This window comes from Erpetoichthys calabaricus, chromosome 5 (genome assembly GCF_900747795.2).
Source record: "Erpetoichthys calabaricus chromosome 5, fErpCal1.3, whole genome shotgun sequence".
Classification (NCBI taxonomy): domain Eukaryota; kingdom Metazoa; phylum Chordata; class Cladistia; order Polypteriformes; family Polypteridae; genus Erpetoichthys; species Erpetoichthys calabaricus.
The window spans coordinates 113,700,210-113,718,460 of NC_041398.2; the positions used below are offsets into that span (position 1 = coordinate 113,700,210).

The 18,251-nt window shown below is 35.7% G+C and overlaps 2 protein-coding genes across 5 annotated transcripts in view; one reads left to right on the forward strand and one right to left on the reverse strand.

The window, feature by feature from the left end:
• The window catches only part of LOC114651897 (beta-klotho-like), a 28,370-nt gene extending 23,124 nt beyond the window's left edge, over nt 1–5,246 (reverse strand). The window contains exon 1 of the mRNA XM_028801968.2: nt 4,411–5,246. Coding sequence (XP_028657801.1) covers nt 4,411–5,133 — 723 coding nt within the window. The 5' untranslated portion in view covers nt 5,134–5,246. The remainder of the gene's footprint in view (nt 1–4,410) is intronic.
• A 2,682-nt stretch (nt 5,247–7,928) lies between these two features.
• The window catches only part of rfc1 (replication factor C (activator 1) 1), a 62,638-nt gene continuing 52,315 nt past the window's right edge, over nt 7,929–18,251 (forward strand). For 3 of the 4 annotated variants that reach the window (XM_028801972.2, XM_051927380.1, XM_051927382.1), the window contains exons 1-4: nt 7,929–8,085; nt 8,821–8,943; nt 11,089–11,173; nt 15,460–15,594. In XM_028801972.2, coding sequence (XP_028657805.2) covers nt 8,083–8,085; nt 8,821–8,943; nt 11,089–11,173; nt 15,460–15,594 — 346 coding nt within the window. In that variant the 5' untranslated portion in view covers nt 7,929–8,082. Of the gene's footprint in view, nt 8,086–8,820; nt 8,944–11,088; nt 11,174–15,459; nt 15,595–18,251 lie in introns of those variants that run through there. The other variant, XM_051927381.1, reaches the window with a different exon arrangement.

Here is an 18,251-nt window from a genome sequence, read left to right on the forward strand (position 1 = left end):
AAGCAAATAAAGATAACTGAAGGACGATCAATTCAATTATCTGATTTAATATCCACTAAAAAGTTTTTGCTTAAAAGCATTTTAAGACATTCATTCATTTGTTTGCACTCTGCCTTTCTTGACGAGTGTAAGATAGACTTCATAAAATAAGTATTGTAATTTCCAACATGTACACATGTAACACAATACTATAAAATATTTTTTAAAAATCCCATTGTGACATATACAATACAATGTCTAGAAAACAAATAATTACCAGAGACCACAGTTTAAACATTCTATATTTCTCAGCATAAGGAAAGGAAATATTTATGCTTGGTTCTCAATACCATGAAAGTACCTGACAACAGCACAAGCAGATATGGAAGTCCTTTGAACTTTAATTCTGACTCAAAGAGCACTACGGTCTGCTTGTTGCAGGTCAGAAATGCCAATCAATAAGAAAACCAATAAAAGCTGCAGAAGGCTTATATGGGGATTTCTTTCAACTCTTTCAACATCACAGACAACAGTTATTTAACATGCATTCGTGTTAATATGTTAACAGTGGCATTTAGTTTTAAAAACTTGTAAATTTACATATATTTTGACTTTAGGCTACTGCCATTCTTTAGCTACACATATATTTAAACTCCTCATAAGCAAATCAGAAGTTTGTTTTCTTTCTTGATTAAACACTTGAACAATAAAAACTGGGTGGCGCAGTGGTAGTGCTGCTGCCTCGCAGTTAGGAGACCTGGGTTCGCTTCTCGGGTCCTCCCTACGTGGAGTTTGCATGTTCTCCCCATGTCTGCGTGTGTTTCCTCCCACAGTCCAAAGACATGCTGGTTAGGTGCATTGGCGATCCTAAATTGTCCTTAGTGTGCGGTTGGTGTGTGTGCCCTGCGGTGGGCTGGTGCCCTGTCTGGGATTCGTTCCTGCCTTGTGCCCAGTGCTGGCTGGGATTGACTCCCGTGACCCTGTGTTAGGATATAGCAGGTTGGAAAATGACTGACTGACAATAAAAACTCCACAGAGTGTTACTTTAAAGATATTTATTAATCTGAAATGTCATGAAAACATGACGCTTTTTAGTGCTCATCCATTCATTACTAAACCAACTTTATTTCAGGGTGATAAGGAGGTGGAGTATACCCTGGCAGCACTGGGTGCAAGGCAGGAAGCTATCCAGTCCATCAGAGGACATACTCACACACCCACAGTCACTTCTGCTTTAGAGTCACCAGTTACCTGAACATGACCAGTTTTCAAGTATGCAGTAATAGAACTAGAGAACCTGTAGAAAACCCACTAAAACTGAATTTCTCATTCAATGAATCATGTAATTCAGGATAATATGTTTGGCTCCACAAAACGCAACACAGAAAAAGTTGCTTCAGAAAAATTAGAAAATGAACAGATACTATTTTGAAGTAACCGGAAATAGTACTGTATGACCAGGTTTCTTTTTTAATTAAAGAATCTTGGAGCACATAAAAAAAACAACACTAAAGTAATGTCATGCTGTTAATTTGCTTTAGTGTTTTACAGAATCCAAATATAGAAGATACATGTTTTGTTAAATATACTGTATGTGGTGTTTATTTATACTTGAAAGTTAAGTATTCATACCACACTAGCATATTCCTTAAATTTGATTACCATTTTGTGCCTTTGCCCTCATAAGAAGTTAGCTAAAGGACAACTGTACATAACATGGAAAAGCATGGCAGCAAATGTGTAGCATTGATACTACTACAGTACAAATGAATATCAAAAAATGAAGCATCATCACAATTTTGATATCCATTCATCCAATTTCCAACTCTCTTATCCAATTCAGGGTCAGGTGAAGCTGATGCCTATGATCATACTCAGCTGATTAAAGATGATTAAATAAAATAGCTTAGTTTGATAACATTATAAGTCTTACATTGCTTTTATGTTGTACTCACAAAATCTGTAATAGACCAGAATTAACTGATTGCTTTGTTATTCGACAGTACCATAAACAATTATGTTAAACATTTGTTTAACCAGACCATCTCCATTCTCTGGACTAAAAAGTATACTGCTTGTTTTTCCATAAAAACGTTTGGCTCATAATTTTTTAAGGTGACCTTAAGCAAATGTGGTCATTAACAAAGTAGCACATGACTGGCTACAGCTATTTAAATAAATTTAGATTGTAAGCTGAAATCAACAATTACAAGTTAATATACTCCCATACTGGGAAGCCTGCCAAATTCCAAATAAACTTACAGTACCTATTGACTAAATGAAAAGGACCCTTTCAGTTTAGTTTCTATGGCATTGTGAGAAGAAATTCATATTGCAAAAAAGCATGATCCTAGTAGCAACAATTTTTCTTTCCATATTTTACTTCTGATGAAATACATGTGTGAAATACTGCATCTACTCCAATCATATATTTATTTTATAGTGTATATTCACAAGTATTTAAATACAAATGTGGTATATATTTTGTGAAAACTATTCCATTGATAGTACATATTTAGGGCATACATGTTCCATAATCAATACAAAACTGTACTATACCATATTAGAGAAATATACTCTACCAGAACAAGTGGGAGGTATAATTTTGAATTATAAGTATAATGCAAATAAAGTTGACCCTATATAATGTGTTTCTATTGCAAATTCCACTCTATGGCTCTTTACAAGACTAAATTCATAGTGCAAATGTTTAATTATATAACTTATACCACTGGCTGAGTTATGGGAGGAAGGAATTGAAAGGGCAACTTTGTGGTTTAGGGCCCAGTTTCTTAGCCATAATGTCACACTGCCATTTATTATATTTGGGGAAAACTGACATTTACTGAAATAAATGAAATAACTTGTAAAGATGGATTTTTTAGAATCACCTTTTCCATTAAACGGTCATGTGAACCCTGAGGCTATCTCAATAACGAGATGCAAGTCCATTGTTGAACACACTGAAGCACACACACTCACATCAGGCGTATAGAGCTGATAGTCAGCCAGACATTTATATTTTTGGGTTTTGGGAGGAAATGAAGTACATAGGAGCAACCCACACAGAACTTACTATCTGTACAACAGATAGTCACCTGGGTAGGATTTGAATACAGATATCTGGATGATGGGGCAGTAGCCCGAACTGCAGTTCTACCATGGTACTAGAACTGTAAACTAAATTATATATATTGTATACATATAGATATTTATATATATATATATATATATATATATATATATATATATATATATATATATATATATATATATATATACAGTATAGCATATTGTTTATATGAAAATCATGTCTGATACAATAGATAGATAGATAGATAGATAGATAGATAGATAGATAGATAGATAGATAGATAGATAGATAACACTTTTTTAAAATTGACATTCATTCATATTTATTAACACAAATGCTGGGATTGATCAGGCTAAACTGAACATTTGCAAGAATATTTATTATACCACTACACTAGGAAAAATACAATGTTTGTTTGTATGTACTTTTTCAAGCATTTTTTCAATGTTCAAAATAGTATGGTATTTTATATACATTTATATAAGTTGTTATTTCATTTCTTTGCATTATTTGGACTTCTAGATTATGTTTGTAACTATCTCACACATGGACTGGACACTTTGCTTTCAATATTTATGGCACTGGACTTTTTTCTTTCTTAAGACAGGCGAACAAGCTGAATTGTCTGATAATGTCGTTGATTTCTACATTTAGTGAAACATCATGTTTATTTTGCTGGAGTGAAAACAGCTAAAACAAAGATGACCATATTTCTACATGTCAAACTGTTTCTACAGCTGTAAGAGTTTAGTCTATTAATGAGGAGAAACTATGTTAATGATCAGCGGATTTCTATGGAATAGAACATACTATAAATTACACAAATACCTCAAAATCTAAGAAATGAAACTGACTTCTTCTGCAAATCTAGGTACAGTCAGTATTCTGTACATTAAGCTTTGAAACATCTTGTTCATGAAAAATGAATTATTGCGTCAACTAATTGTGTCACATTAAACAAATATATAGATATAACTGTATTTGTCCCCAGGGGGAAATCTGGCATGTGGAAAATACAAACATGTATAAAAATTGTATAAGACAAAGATAAGAATATTAACACATTTGCTGTCTTTCAACAGGGCATACTGTAATTTGGCAACAGTAAATTCTCACTTGTTATATTCTAAACAGATTATAAGACATATAAGCTAAAACACATATTAATTGTTTTTCTTTTTATGTAACTTTCCCTTTGTCATCTTGTAAAGCATTCTGAGCTACATTGCTTGTATGAAAATCTACTATATAAATAAATGCTATTGTTGTTATTTCGAAATTATTGCAAGACCAAACAAAAACGTACCCCGTGATATAGTATCAGGACATAGGCTCACCTTGATTAGATTGTGCGCTGCTTTGAAGACAGCCGAAGAGTCTGCAGTCTCCCCAGGGGCATGTATACCTGTTTCATAGCCATGCCATGCAATCAGATAGGGATTGTGAATTGTAAGCCAGTACTTGACACGATTCCCAAATGCCTGAAAACAAAAGGCTGCATAGTCATTAAAAATGTCAATTAGGGACTCATTTTTCCACCCCCCATATTTGAGCTGGAGTGCTAAGGGTAGGTCCCAGTGGTACAATGTAACGACTGGTTCAATCTTTTCCTCTCTCAAGGAGTCAATCAGCTGGTTGTAGTAAGTCAAACCATTCATGTTCACAACATTTGCTATTCCATCAGAAAAAAGTCTTGGCCATGAAATGGAGAAGTGATAGAATTTTACTCCCAGGTACTTAAGTGCTTCCAAGTCCTTATCCCACAATGTATAGCTCTTTGAACTTGCATCATTATATCTGAAGTCTGGAGAATGAATGAAATGGTCCCAGATAGAAGGTCCTTTACCATCCCAGTCCAAAGCTCCTTCTGTCTGAAAAGCTGCTGTACCAACACCCCAGAGAAAAGATTTAGGGAATCGGTTTGCCTGGAAATATTGTGTTTCATTTAGAAGACTGGATCCTGAAAATTTGTTCCAAACGTTTCTTCCATCTCCTATTTCACATGCTACAAATCCTTCATAAAGTAATAATATAACAGAGAAACATTTTCTCAGGTACATGATGACAGATGATGCAATACATTAAGAGAAATTTTGGATTCTGAGGAATTAAGAAAAATATAGCACTTGCCTATATTCTGTTTCAATGATGAGCTACAGTGCCCAACCAGTAGGCTGGCTTGCATCTGTAGAATGAATGGCTGGACTGCCTGGTTACTGCATTAGGGAAAAGCCAGACAGGCTCCCTGTCAATGATTAGCCTGAACTGTGAGCTCAGGCACGGGTCACAAGGGGAGCACCGCTCTGGGGAGGCAACTTTGCATCTGTATTCACGCCTTCCTACTGTGGACTGTTTAACTCAGTGACAATAATGAGAAAGGAACACCATTAGATGTTGTTTCCCAATGTAACAAACTTAATTAATTTAAACAGCAATTTCAGGCGTGCACTGAGTGTTTTCATTGTAAACTTTAAGGTACACTGTCGAGTTACTAATTTAGAAGATATCAAACATATTGCAACACGCAATTTTATTACTTTATAACAACAGAGATGCTTGATTTAAGCATGATTTCATTCAGATTACAAGTTTTTGTGGAAACGTATAAATAGTGGTGCATAGTGCTAATTATGCTGTAAAAAACAAACTAGGCTAAGTTTGTATGATTTTGAAATACTATACTTCAAATATGTATGTAAGTGTGACTAAAATTTTAAATATTATGTTAAAAATGCAAAATCATAAATAATTTTCAAACACTATCTTTGTTCTTATTGGCTTTTGTTTCTGCCTTGTAACTGGTTCTGCTGTGGTGGGTTCTGAACCTTTATATTTAGCAGGTCCAGTAAATAGACAGATTGGCTAATTCTCCTCTGTCACATATTGCACTTTGTATTTTAAAGAGAGATATTAATACAATATATTTCTAGATACCACCCCTCTAGTTACTTTTTAACATTCCTAATGCAATTCAGTATCATGAGGATATTAAACACAGATGGGTTAGAAATCTATCACAAAGAACACTCATACCCACATTCACTCACACAGGACCAGTTTGGAGTTATCAATTAATATAATAGGCATATTTTTGAAATGTGGGTGGAGAACTGGAGTACCCAGAGTAAAATATACAATACCAAAGGGAGAACATGCAAGCTTCATGTAGAAAGTGACCAGACTGGAACTTTAGCTCCATTTAAGCCCAGTTAATCACGTTGCCCTTTTAGTCATGCCATATAAATTAAATATACACGGAGTATATATATATATATATATGTATACATAAATGTCATAAATCCACTTAAATAACATACAATTATGTGTTGTCAATAATTTGAAATACACCTATTCATTTTTGCTTTCAGGATTTGTATTTATTTTGGTGCAGTTGTATGCAACAAAGTGTCACAAGTACATTTGATAGGATATTACATAAAATACATTCCTCAGACCTCCATATTTTTCTAATGTTCTAATTAACAAAATTTATGGGTTGGGGGGAATGGAGTCTTTCCTGGTGATATTGGATGCCAAGCATGAATAAGTGCAAGTTTGGGAGCCAGTTTATTGCAGGGAGAGGAAAACTGTAATACAGGGAAAAAGAAATAACAAAGACAGAGGCAAAATGTGTAAACTACACAAAATGACTAGGCATGGGATTCAAACCCTGTTAAACGTTGGATTGCACTCCCTACAGTTCAAAATGTTGCAGCTATAGTCCTAACAAATATCAGATGGCATAACAATTTTCCATTTGTCTGACTAACCTATATTATCTTTCTGTACATTTCCTATTTTTTTTAAAACCCTACTCTTCACCTTTAGTGATATGAAACTATGCTCCAAATCTATTGCCTAAACTAGCTTTTCCAAATAGCAATTATACAGTATATAGATAGATAGATAGACGCAGTATTCATGTTATCATCGATCAATTAGTCCATCTATTCGTCCACTTATTGTACCCACTGAATCCACTTTTAGAGTTACTAGTGAAACTGGTTGAAAGGCAGGAATCGATGCCAAGGGAGGTGCGGGTGTATCCAGGAGCACAGAGGCACACACAAAGACTCATGTAGATTACATCAATTTAGATTCACCAGTTATCTCAAAAAAACACGTTTTGTGAATTCAGAGAATACGGCCAGACAGAATGTGAAGAATATGCAAACTACACAGATAGTGCCGCGTCTATTCAATACGTAGCCTAATAGGCGATTTAAAAACTTTAGAACACAATGTATAAGTGAAACTGAAATTGGCTTAAATATTTATTTTGTAATTAAATATGAAATTAACGTTCTAGGCACATATTCTAAAGTACTCCCTTCAGAATACGCCCCAGTCATTGTCTTCATGGAACAGGAATCTCCACTGCGTATCCACATACAGCAACAACACTGAACTGCCTTGCACCCGCCGTACGTGGTGACCTCCAGTATTAAAAGGTGGGTTTAAAAAATAGACGGACAGAAGGATAAAATGGCCGCTCTATTACAAAAGAATGTTTTAAATATTAAACTACTTTATCGCAAAGAATTGAGAAAATCTGCCCCAGAGCCTGACGTATTTCCCAGACTTCATGAAAATATCTTTACTTTTTTGTTGCCTTATTTGTTTTTGACATCACTAAAAAATGATGACAAAAAATAAAATAGAATAAAAGAGCATGCACAGTCGCTACATTCCATCAGAGGCGAGCATTATTTATAGTTAGTAAAATTACATCTTGATAGGAAATACACACACAGTCTAATTACGTCTTGTGCTGCTCAAATGCCTAGCGCATCCCACACTGCAACATCGCGGGAATGCGTGTGTTTAAAGGGAACCCGAGAGGAGTTATAGAGCCTTAACTTGACCAAGCATCTCATCCTCTACTGAAACTGCCTGCGTCTTGACGTCATCCAGAGGCGCCCAAACAAGGTTGGCGCCAACGTAGAGAGAGAGGGGGCGAGTTTATATGGGAAAACTGGAGAGCAAAATTTAAGAGTTCTAAAGTAACGATGGTGAGTAATGGTCATGTTTAGAGCGCTGCCGGAGTTGTCTGGGATTTACGCGCGATAGCGTTTAATATAACCGATGGGGAGACATGCTTCCCTCAATACGCAGATTGTTATGCAAACTCTTCAGCCGCCGCCATAATTTAATATTTTTCATCAACATGGGCAGAAGTGCTTTATAAATGCAATACAGAATAATTCATTAGACTGTGGCACATAGGACCTAATAAATATTGCAGTTTTGTAATGCCATGTGCATCTCTGCACTTTCAACTTGTGTGCACAGCCCTCATACTTACAGTATAATTCTTTACACCGAGTTGTAATACACTTGAATATGAACGGAAACGAGAGTGTGTTCCTAGGTGTTGGTAGGTTGCGATGAGAGCCCGAACTGTCAGTTACCCTCTCATGCTTGTTGGTTGCGTATAACGCACGCATTACACTCATGCTGCGGACTTGTGCTGTACTGTTCACCTCTTCACACATAAATCCTCAGGAATTACTGCGTCAGACCATTTTATCAGGAGTTTGTTTTTGTTAAATATTTTTTTTATTGTATTTTTTATAAGATGTAGAATGTTACTATGATATAAAGTGAACGTGAAGGCCATCAAATGACTGTACTGGTTATTAGTTTTCCCAGACATCAATATAATGATGTAGTTTATAGGCTTCAGGTACAAATGAAAACTGCTGCTCTTTCTGTTATGTTAAGTATAGAATGATTTCTCCATGCAGGACATAAGAAAATTCTTTGGGGTGCAGACAAAAAAATCCACAAGTGAACCAGCAACAAATGGTAAATCAAAGGAAAATGAGAAAAAGAAGAAGACACGTACAAATGGAAATGCTGTCACAAAGGTTCGTTTATGTTTGAAAATGGTATGCCCTAAATATGTCACTTCCTTTGAAGCAAACCTGTTCGGTTAATCCATCCGACCACCTTGTAACTTGCTTGTTTAGATCAGCTTTGCTAGAAGCTAGTAGTTATTCTGGTATTTTTGGACCCAGTGTAGGAAACTGCCCATGATAGGCAGAAAGTTCAATATGGTGTATTATTTTGAGATCAAGAATGGTCAGTTGGTATTTCACTTGCTAGTTATACAGATGGAAAAAGTGTATTCATGCATTAATGTTTTTGAGCCCACTTAAGGTTTCAGGCTATCAGGTTTGTGCAGCCATACTGTTACCTAGGTTGTATTGGACTCGAATAAGAAAATAACCTTGTGTTTGGTCTTCTTGCAGTCCATTGCAGGCCTTGGGATTGCACGCTTCCATAGATGGGGCAGACATGTCCAAAAGTGAAATGCAGCTTTAGTGTAACAAACAGCAACAACCCCCTTCAAATACTTACCTGAATTAAAAAGACATTTCTGACTTGGTTAAAGATAAAAAAGGGGAGACATTTTAAAGATGTTTCGCTGTGGGGATAAAGGAGTCCCATACTATAAAATACCATCTGCCATTCTGTACTCATTCATAAGGGACCAGCTTATCTGTCCATCCATTGTCAAACCCATATACTCCCGGTCAGGTTTGCTGAAGCCAAGGCTGCAGCATTTGGTGCAAGACTAGGATTCACCATTCTATTGCAGAACATGCATAGACACATACACCGATACACACATTCCCACATTTACCCACAGGGGCACCACTCAGAATCTGCTAACTTTCATGTTTTTGTGATGTGAAGGAATGCGAAGGTGCCCAAAGGAAGCCCATCAGAAACACTAGGGAGTGCTGGCAGACTCCAGACAGACGGAAAGGAGATTGAGATTTGAGCCCAGCACTCCAGAATTGTTATGCAGTAAAGATGATGACACTTCTACCATGCAATAAAAATGTAAAAGTATGGTGAACATGTTCATTACCTTTAAAATACATACTTTTTAACTAAGACAATATGTACAAAAATATTAATCTATAATACTTATGGCATAAAAGAAAATAAAATGATTCTCATGATTACAGGTTGTCATATTGTGTAATTTCTTTTGTAATGTACTTATCTGAAACAAAGCTTAAACAAAGTAGTTTTCACCATTTGTCTCTCAAAAAAAAATCCCACATGTTGAATTAATTAATTGCTATTGGCAGTTAAACCCTGCTTAAATGTAAATATACATGCACTTACAGTTTTTAATCATTTTTAATCATTAACATCTTTAATTGCTGTTAAAATATATGTTTTACTATATTTTATACAGTTAATTTTTATTTTTTTTACAGTGTACAAGCAGGACTTTCATAATTCTTGAGGTGTATTTATGAATACAGTATACCATTTTAATTATACAGTTTTTTATAAAAACATAATACTGTATGAAACACACAAACAAATAAACACAGTACAAAGACATATGTACAACCACAATACCTCCCGTAAAGGAGTTAAGATGAAAAAAATTATTTTTTTATGGTTGTCCAATTTACTGATCACCAATCAATTCTTTTGTATTTAAAATTGGCTGATATAGAATGCTGGCTGATTGAACAGAGGATCACTAGTGTGATGAATTGAATACTCCTTTAGCTTGAGCTCCGGCTTTCAGGAATAGCCTGTCCATGAAGCATCATCTGTGGCCACATTCCAAACATGTTTAAGAATTGACATTTAAATTGAGCATACCTGTTGACTCTGATATTTCAATAATTCATCATATTTTTAACCCCTGTTGCAAATATATTCCTATGTACTCTAAGTTCATATTTACTTAGTTTATGTTTGCTTTTCAAAATTTTGTTCCTATATTTTGTCATGCATTGAATTCTTATTTTGGGTTTTATGGATTATATTGTCATTTGCTTTGTAAAGTGCCTTGTAGATGTGATGCTTTGTAAAGGACACGGTATAATATAATAACTGGTTTTAAGGTTTTGTTTTTTATATTATGATTTAGAAATACAGGTAGTTTTAAAGAATTTCATTATACTATGAACACATAACAAAAGACTTCAACAGTAATGAAAAGCTGCATTTAACACGGTGTATTTTGTTAATTTTAGGTAAAAAGTCCTAATAATGATGAAGATTCATCTATGAAGAAGAAACAGCCTTCAAAAAAGAAGAAAAGAAACATTATTGACTCAGGTTTATGACTTAGCATTTTTTTTATGATTTTTATGCTTCAGAATTATGATATATTTGAACAGTGTATTGCAAATGTAAAAATATTTCTGTTAACTGTTGTAATTGTCGTATGTGAAGCAGTTATCTGTTTAGCAATAACGTACACTACTGGTCAATAGTTTTACAACACCAGTTTTTCTTCAATTTAATCAGTTGAAATGTAATGAATGACCTCTTCTTTGACCTAAAATGGTGAAAAGGTAAGCAGTAAACTGCCTGTGGTTTAAATTTAAAGTTTAGATTAGCATAGACTGAGAAAAGGAACTATCTGAATATTACAAATGGGCCTATAAACAAAGAGACTAACATAAGTAAGAAAATGTTTTAAGCTATTAGGCCAGCATAGGGTTTCAGGAGACAAATTTGAACATGTTTTTAGTGCAGCCTTGGATAAGAATGTCAGTCAAATGTATAAAACATTTATTTATTTTAAAAAGAATAAACTTTTATTAATCCTCTGCTTTTTTTGATTAGTTTTTTTCAATTGTCCATGGTTATTATACTTGAATTGAAATGTAGTAGGTAATATTTCTTTTTGAGCCTGAAGCTGTCTTTAAAAAAATATACCAAAAGAGTAACTGTTGCACACACTTTATTTTTTTTCTTGCGATTTTCTCCTACATAGTGATATAGTGGTTAGGACAGTGTCTTGAATTAAAATTCTGAACTAATGTGTGAAACACTCAAGTTTCTTTAGACTTACTAAAAACAGGTTGATTAGATTGATTGGGAATTGTAAATTGAGTTGGAAAGTGTGTGTGCAAGTATGTGCACATATGTAGCAGCTTGACATAATGTTCATGTTTGGTTCCTGTTTTTTGCTTCTGGGATATTGTATTGTAATAAGAAAGTTCAGAAAATGATTGCATATGTAATTATTTTGTTTTGTGCCAATTAAACAATTAATTGTTAATTGCTTTCCTGTTTTTAATTTTGAGAGCAATATCTACATCTTAGCCAGTCGACATATGGAGTATCCTAGAGTGCTTCTTAATGTTTACAACATCTTCATCTAAAATGATTCAGTGTTTGTTTAAACAGTGTGGTTAAGACAATTGATAAAATTAAGATAACAGTTACAGACATATTTTAAACATCATATTTAAAAGATGTATGCTGGATTCTTTTTATTTTGTTGATACTTTGCATCATTACAAGTTACTGCACAAATAGTTGTAAGTACATATGCTTATAGCTTAACTGTCATCAGAGTTTATGATTTGCCAGGATCTCAAAAGAAATATTGTTGGGGGTTTAGTGATGTTGTGCATTTAAGTTTTTAACTATGTCAGATTACATTGTAGCACGTACAGTTGTATTAAACCAAAATGATATTTACACAAAAAACATTGTTTAAAAATAATGCATGAACATTGTGGGTTTTTTTTTAAGTAATATAATTTAAGTAATTTAATAGATTTTACTGCATGCTAGGCAGTATATGCAAAATATAAGTGACTGCAACTTCAAAATAAATGAAGTGTTAGTACAATTTGAAAATGGGCGATGTTGGTTGTAACAACTAGTTGTTGAAGTAAATTGGCTCAGTTATATAAACTTTCCATAGTCTGCTCTTACTAATGTTTGTTAGTGGAGGATTTGGAAAATAATTTTATACTGTAGTTGGTAATGCAGAACATACTGTATTACTAGCAAATGTGTTCGTATTTAATTCTAACATAAAAGTGAATATGTTCAGCAAAAATTTTTTAAAATCATCAATATTAAAGACAGTTTTTGTTGTAGAGTTATGTAGTAATGTATGATTCTTTGTTAAGAGTTTGAGATTCTCTCCATCTGAGACAGAGAGAATCCCTCCTGTTTCTAGTGGGTCTGTTTTTCATTGTCATAGCAAATTAGGCCTGCCAGCCTGTGGATGAAATGTAGTTGTTTATATCCATCAATTATTTTTTTCCCAGTTGTCATAAAAGCTTTTTACCTTAACTTTTAGAATTCTAAGCCATACCTGTAAGCATAGCATGTTGATGGCAATAAGCACTTAGAAACTTTTTTTCACAACTTATCAAATCAGACAGGCACCATTTTTTTGGGTGTGATAAAATATTGATGTTGATATGGAAAAATCCTCTTTAAGACAATATTCTAAAGTACAGGGATGGGTAAAGCTGGAGTAGAGAAATATGCTCTTGTGTAGTATAGTTATTCCTGACGTGACATCCTTGATAACTGGTTGCATGACTTGAGTTTTGCAGTTATTTTCTTACATTTCTTTCTCAAAAGGCTTGCGCATAAGTTTTAATATAAAACAAAAATCACTAGTCCAAGTTTAATTTTTTTATACTAGAAAACCTGAAATCTTTCCAAGGATTTATGTTTTTGTAAGGCCTTCTGTGAACTGCTCTTTGTTTCTGGATATGTAGAAAATTTGGTGTAAAGTTGCTGATGTTCTGCTTTATAATGCCATAGCTGCAGACTTTGAAGCTGTTAGATGTAAAAATTGTTAAGATTGCTTTCACCAGGAATTGAACGTCCAATCTCTGTGCTTTGCTGGTTAATAAATACTACATGATGTAAAACAGAATTTTATAGTCCTACTTAATTGTGAGGAAACCATGTTTTCAACACATGATATGTAAATAGGGAGTGCGAGCCGCATTGGTTACTAATTTAGCAATTATTACCTTTAATATCAACATGGGAGTTATTCTGAAGTGAACATGGCAGTTCATGGCAGTTCTCCTTCTTAGTTAGTGTGCTAAAAATCAATAGAGATCCAGAATCAGATTGGATTAAGGATGAGATGTGCATAGAGAAGGTCCCATTAGGGAATTGTCATTTTGACATCTGAAGAATTATCTTTGGCAGTAATGGGAAAATTTATTTTTCCCAGTATCGTGGTTGTGCAATTACAGAACTATGTGATTTTAATATGCATTAAACTTTCATCATTACAGTGAATTATTATTATTTTTTTTTCTTTTCGAAGAGCTTCCTTTTCAACCAGTCATCTCAGTGTTCTGATAATAGTTAATACTAGCCAACCCGCGGCGTAGCATACGCCGCCGAATAATTATGTATTGATGGGTGAACACTTCCTGAAAGAGACAGTTGTCCAAATGGGGTGGGTTTGAGGATACGACTGTAAGTGAATGAAAAGATGGAACTCTGGAGAGAGCAACATATAATTGTCCATGACTGAAAAACGGAGGACCGCCGCTGCACCCCCACCTCCCAGAGCGAGGGACGGGGCTGGACGGCGGTCGGGTGTGGAGGGCGGAACGGGGGGAGAGAGTAAGGACGCCCAGGGAGGATGCCCTTTCCGCCCCCTCCGTCTCTCTGGAGAGAGGGCGGGGAAGCAGGCCCGAGAGGTTTCGGGTCCTAACCATCCAATGACGTGTCGGCACAACCGGTAATGAACCTTCCGCAGGTTCACCTACGGAATTACAACTTTTACTTCCTCTAGATAGTCAAGTTCGATCGTCTTCTCGGCGCTCCGCCAGAGGCTGCGAGCGACCGCGGCAGGGCCGATCCGAGGACCTCATTAAACCATCCAATCGGTAGTAGTGATGGGCGGTGTGTACAAAGGGCAGGGACTTAATCAGTGCGAGCTTATGACCCGCACTTACTGGGAATTCCTCGTTCATGGGGAACAATTGCAAGCCCCGGTCCCCATCATGAATGGGGTTCAATGGCTTACCCACGCCTCTCGGCGCAGGGTAGACACACGTTGATCCTTTCAGTGTAGCGCGCGTGCAGCCCCGGACATCTAAGGGCATCACAGACCGGTTATTGCTCAATCTCACGTGGCTGAAAGCTTAGCAGCTGCGATAGTTTTACACTCCAGTACATTGCGGTGAATGCTGGTAACAGTCAGGCAGGTGGGCAAGCAAGCGTTCTCGTCCCATGGTCTTAGAGTTGGTGGGTGTGGCTCTGTGAGTTGTCGTTGTATCCCATGGTCTTACAGTTGGTGGGCGTGGCTCTGTGAGTTGGTGGGCATGGCTATGTCGTGCGTATCCCATGGTTGTCTTGCGTGCCCTGGTCGGCTGCTTAGTGAATTATATATATAGATATTTCTGGCTAGTGCTCATGACTTCATGAAAGCTTTCAAGCTTTATAAAGCTTTGTGCATGTGTATAATTATTGCATTTATTTCCTTGTTAAAGTTGTGAGCATAATGTTTATTTAATATTCAGTAATTTTGGTATTTTATGATTTTTATTAAAGGGGTGAATTTCTGACACCTGTGATTTGCTTTAAGAGTTCCGTTATTTGGTTTTTCATCTCAGATTCTGAAGAAGAAGTTCAGTTACCCCCTAAGAAGCACAAGAAATCAAGCATACCATCTCCAAAAGATTCACCGTCTTCCAAACAATCATCCCATTCTTCTAAAAAACATCAAGTTCAGTATGTCTCTGAAACAGGTAAGAATACTCAATGACTGGTTTTTTATTTATTAGAAATTCAAATTAACATGCAAAACCACTAGTTCTGTTTTATCTTTAACTTGTTGGTCTACATTTGATGACTTAGGTTAGTTCTTTAATACATTATTGTTTCCCTTACTTTAGTAGTTTAATAATAATATATTACATGGCCCATAAAGCATCAGTTCTTAACTTTATGGATTATTAAGTTTTCGAGTGGAAGGAGAAGGCACATCAAAAACCAAACTTGTCTTGAAATGTAAATGGTCGGACATGTCGCAACATAACAGGGGTTGGGATTATGCTTGTTCCTGAAAAGCAATGTACAGTAAATAGCATGTAGCACATTTTCCATCCATCCATTATCCAACCCCCTATAACCTAACTACAGGGTTACGGGGGTCTACTAGAGCCAATCCCAGCCAACATAGGGCGCAGGGCAGGAAACAAACCCCGGGCAGGGCGCGCACACACAAACCAAGCACACACTAGGGACAATTTAGAATCGCCAGTGCACCTAACCTGCATGTCTTTGGACTGTGGGAGGAAACCGGAGTACCCGGAGGAAACCCACGGAGACACAGGGAAGTAGCACATTTTACTCAGTTTAATTTAAATGAACTGTGTTCTTGATAAGAAGTTTGAAACAAAAAGCAAAAATATTTATTCATGTCATTTGTATAAATACTAAATTAAAAAAAGCTAGAACTCATAATCACAAATGTCTGTTCATTCATATTACAAGCCAACAGACACAATAAAATTAGTCCATAATCTCTACTACTGTACAGATGACAAGTATGACATCTAATACCTGATCCGCTTGGATAAGTAAAGGACATTACTTTTTATTATTCTTTATCAGAATCAACTTTATTGGCCAAGTATATGTACACATATAAGGAATTGGACTCCGGTTTTACCTTGCTCTCTGTGTGCTTAAAAAAAAAAAAAAAAAAAAAAAAAAAAAAAAAAAAGGGATGAGATACTGGAATAAACACAGACTATGGAATGGGTAAGCAGTTACATTATATACACATGGAGACCAGTTCAGTACAGTGGATGATTGTTGTTGACTGGTTTATTACATGAATTGTCTCTGATGCTGTAAGATTGACTTAAGTGTTCATGAGAGTGATGGCCTGAGGGAAGAAACTGTTCATATGTCTGGTAGTTTTGGCGTACAGTGCTCTGTAATGCCAACCAGAGGGAAGTAGTTGAAAAAGGTTATGACCAGGGTGTGATGGATCTGCAATGATGTTTTCTGCCCGTTTCCTGACTCGAGATCTATATAAGTCCTGAATGGAGGGCAGATCAGCACCAATGATTTTTTCTGCAGTCCTGACTGTCCGTTGTAGTCTGTTTCTGTCCTGTTTTGTGGCTGAACCAAACCAGACTATGATAGATGAGCAGAGAACAGACTGGATTACTGCAGAGTAAAATTGGATGAGCAGCTTCTGAGGCAGGTTGAACTTCCTGAGCTGACGCAGGAAGTACAACTTCTGCTGGGCCTTTTTGACAAATGTGTCTATGTTTGGTGCCCACTTCAGGTCCTGAGAAATTGTGGATCCCAGAAACCTAAAGTTTTCCACAGCAGACACAGAGCTGTTGAGTAGTGTGAGGGGGGTAACACTGGGGTGCTCCTCCTGAAGTCCACTGTCATTGCCACAGTTTTAAGCTTGTTCAGCTCCAGGTTGTTTTGACCGCACCAGAGGGCCAGCTGTTCGACCTCTCGTCTATATACAGACTCGTCACTGTCCTTTATGTAACATAAAAAATTATGTCCATTATGCAACATAGATATAGCTTCTGATTACCATGGCCTGGTGGTATTTTGGAAGTTTCTTCTGTTCAAACTGTTTAGAAATTCTCTCCTATAATGCTAATATTGTTCTGAGATTTTTAGGGTAAAGAAGTTTAAAGGTAAAGTAGTTATATTCCATAATCATAATGTCAGGAAGTGGTAATTTGTTGTATATTGATTAGCACATGCAAGTAAGAAAATCCCTATTCTTTTATATGTACAGATAATGACCTTGTAAACCTATAATTACCATTACTTTAAATGGGAAAAATATCTTAAAGAGTCCCTTAGTCCTGAAGGTTTCTAGTTTTAAGTTAAAACAAAGTTCAACAGGACTGTTAAATACAACATGTTTCCATGTTGTAATTATAAAATGATGTAAACTCTAAAATGTAATACTTTTACTTTAACATCCTGGCAAGTGGTGACATTTTGCATGTTGATTAGCATATACAAGAAGGAATTTAACTGTACTTTGTATGTGTGTCAGTATTTTTCCCATGACCCATAAGATGAGAAGAAGAAGAAAAAAAAAAAACATTATCTTTTATATCAAGAATATTTTGCCACACTGAGAGGTGAGAAAAATCGATGACATTTGATGGTGTGCTGTGAATCCGGTGGTGGGCAGAGCTTTAAAAGACGTTGTTGTCACTAAACATCTCACTGGCCTGACTTCATGTGTAACAAAAAATTCTCCACAACTTGCAGGAAGCAAAATGATCGAAATTAACCATATGATGTAATCATATGAAGCTTGAATATAAGGTATAAAGCAAATTTTAATGAGTACCCAGTAAAACAAATTACAGTATGATAAAAGACAAACACATATCGTTTAAATAGCTTT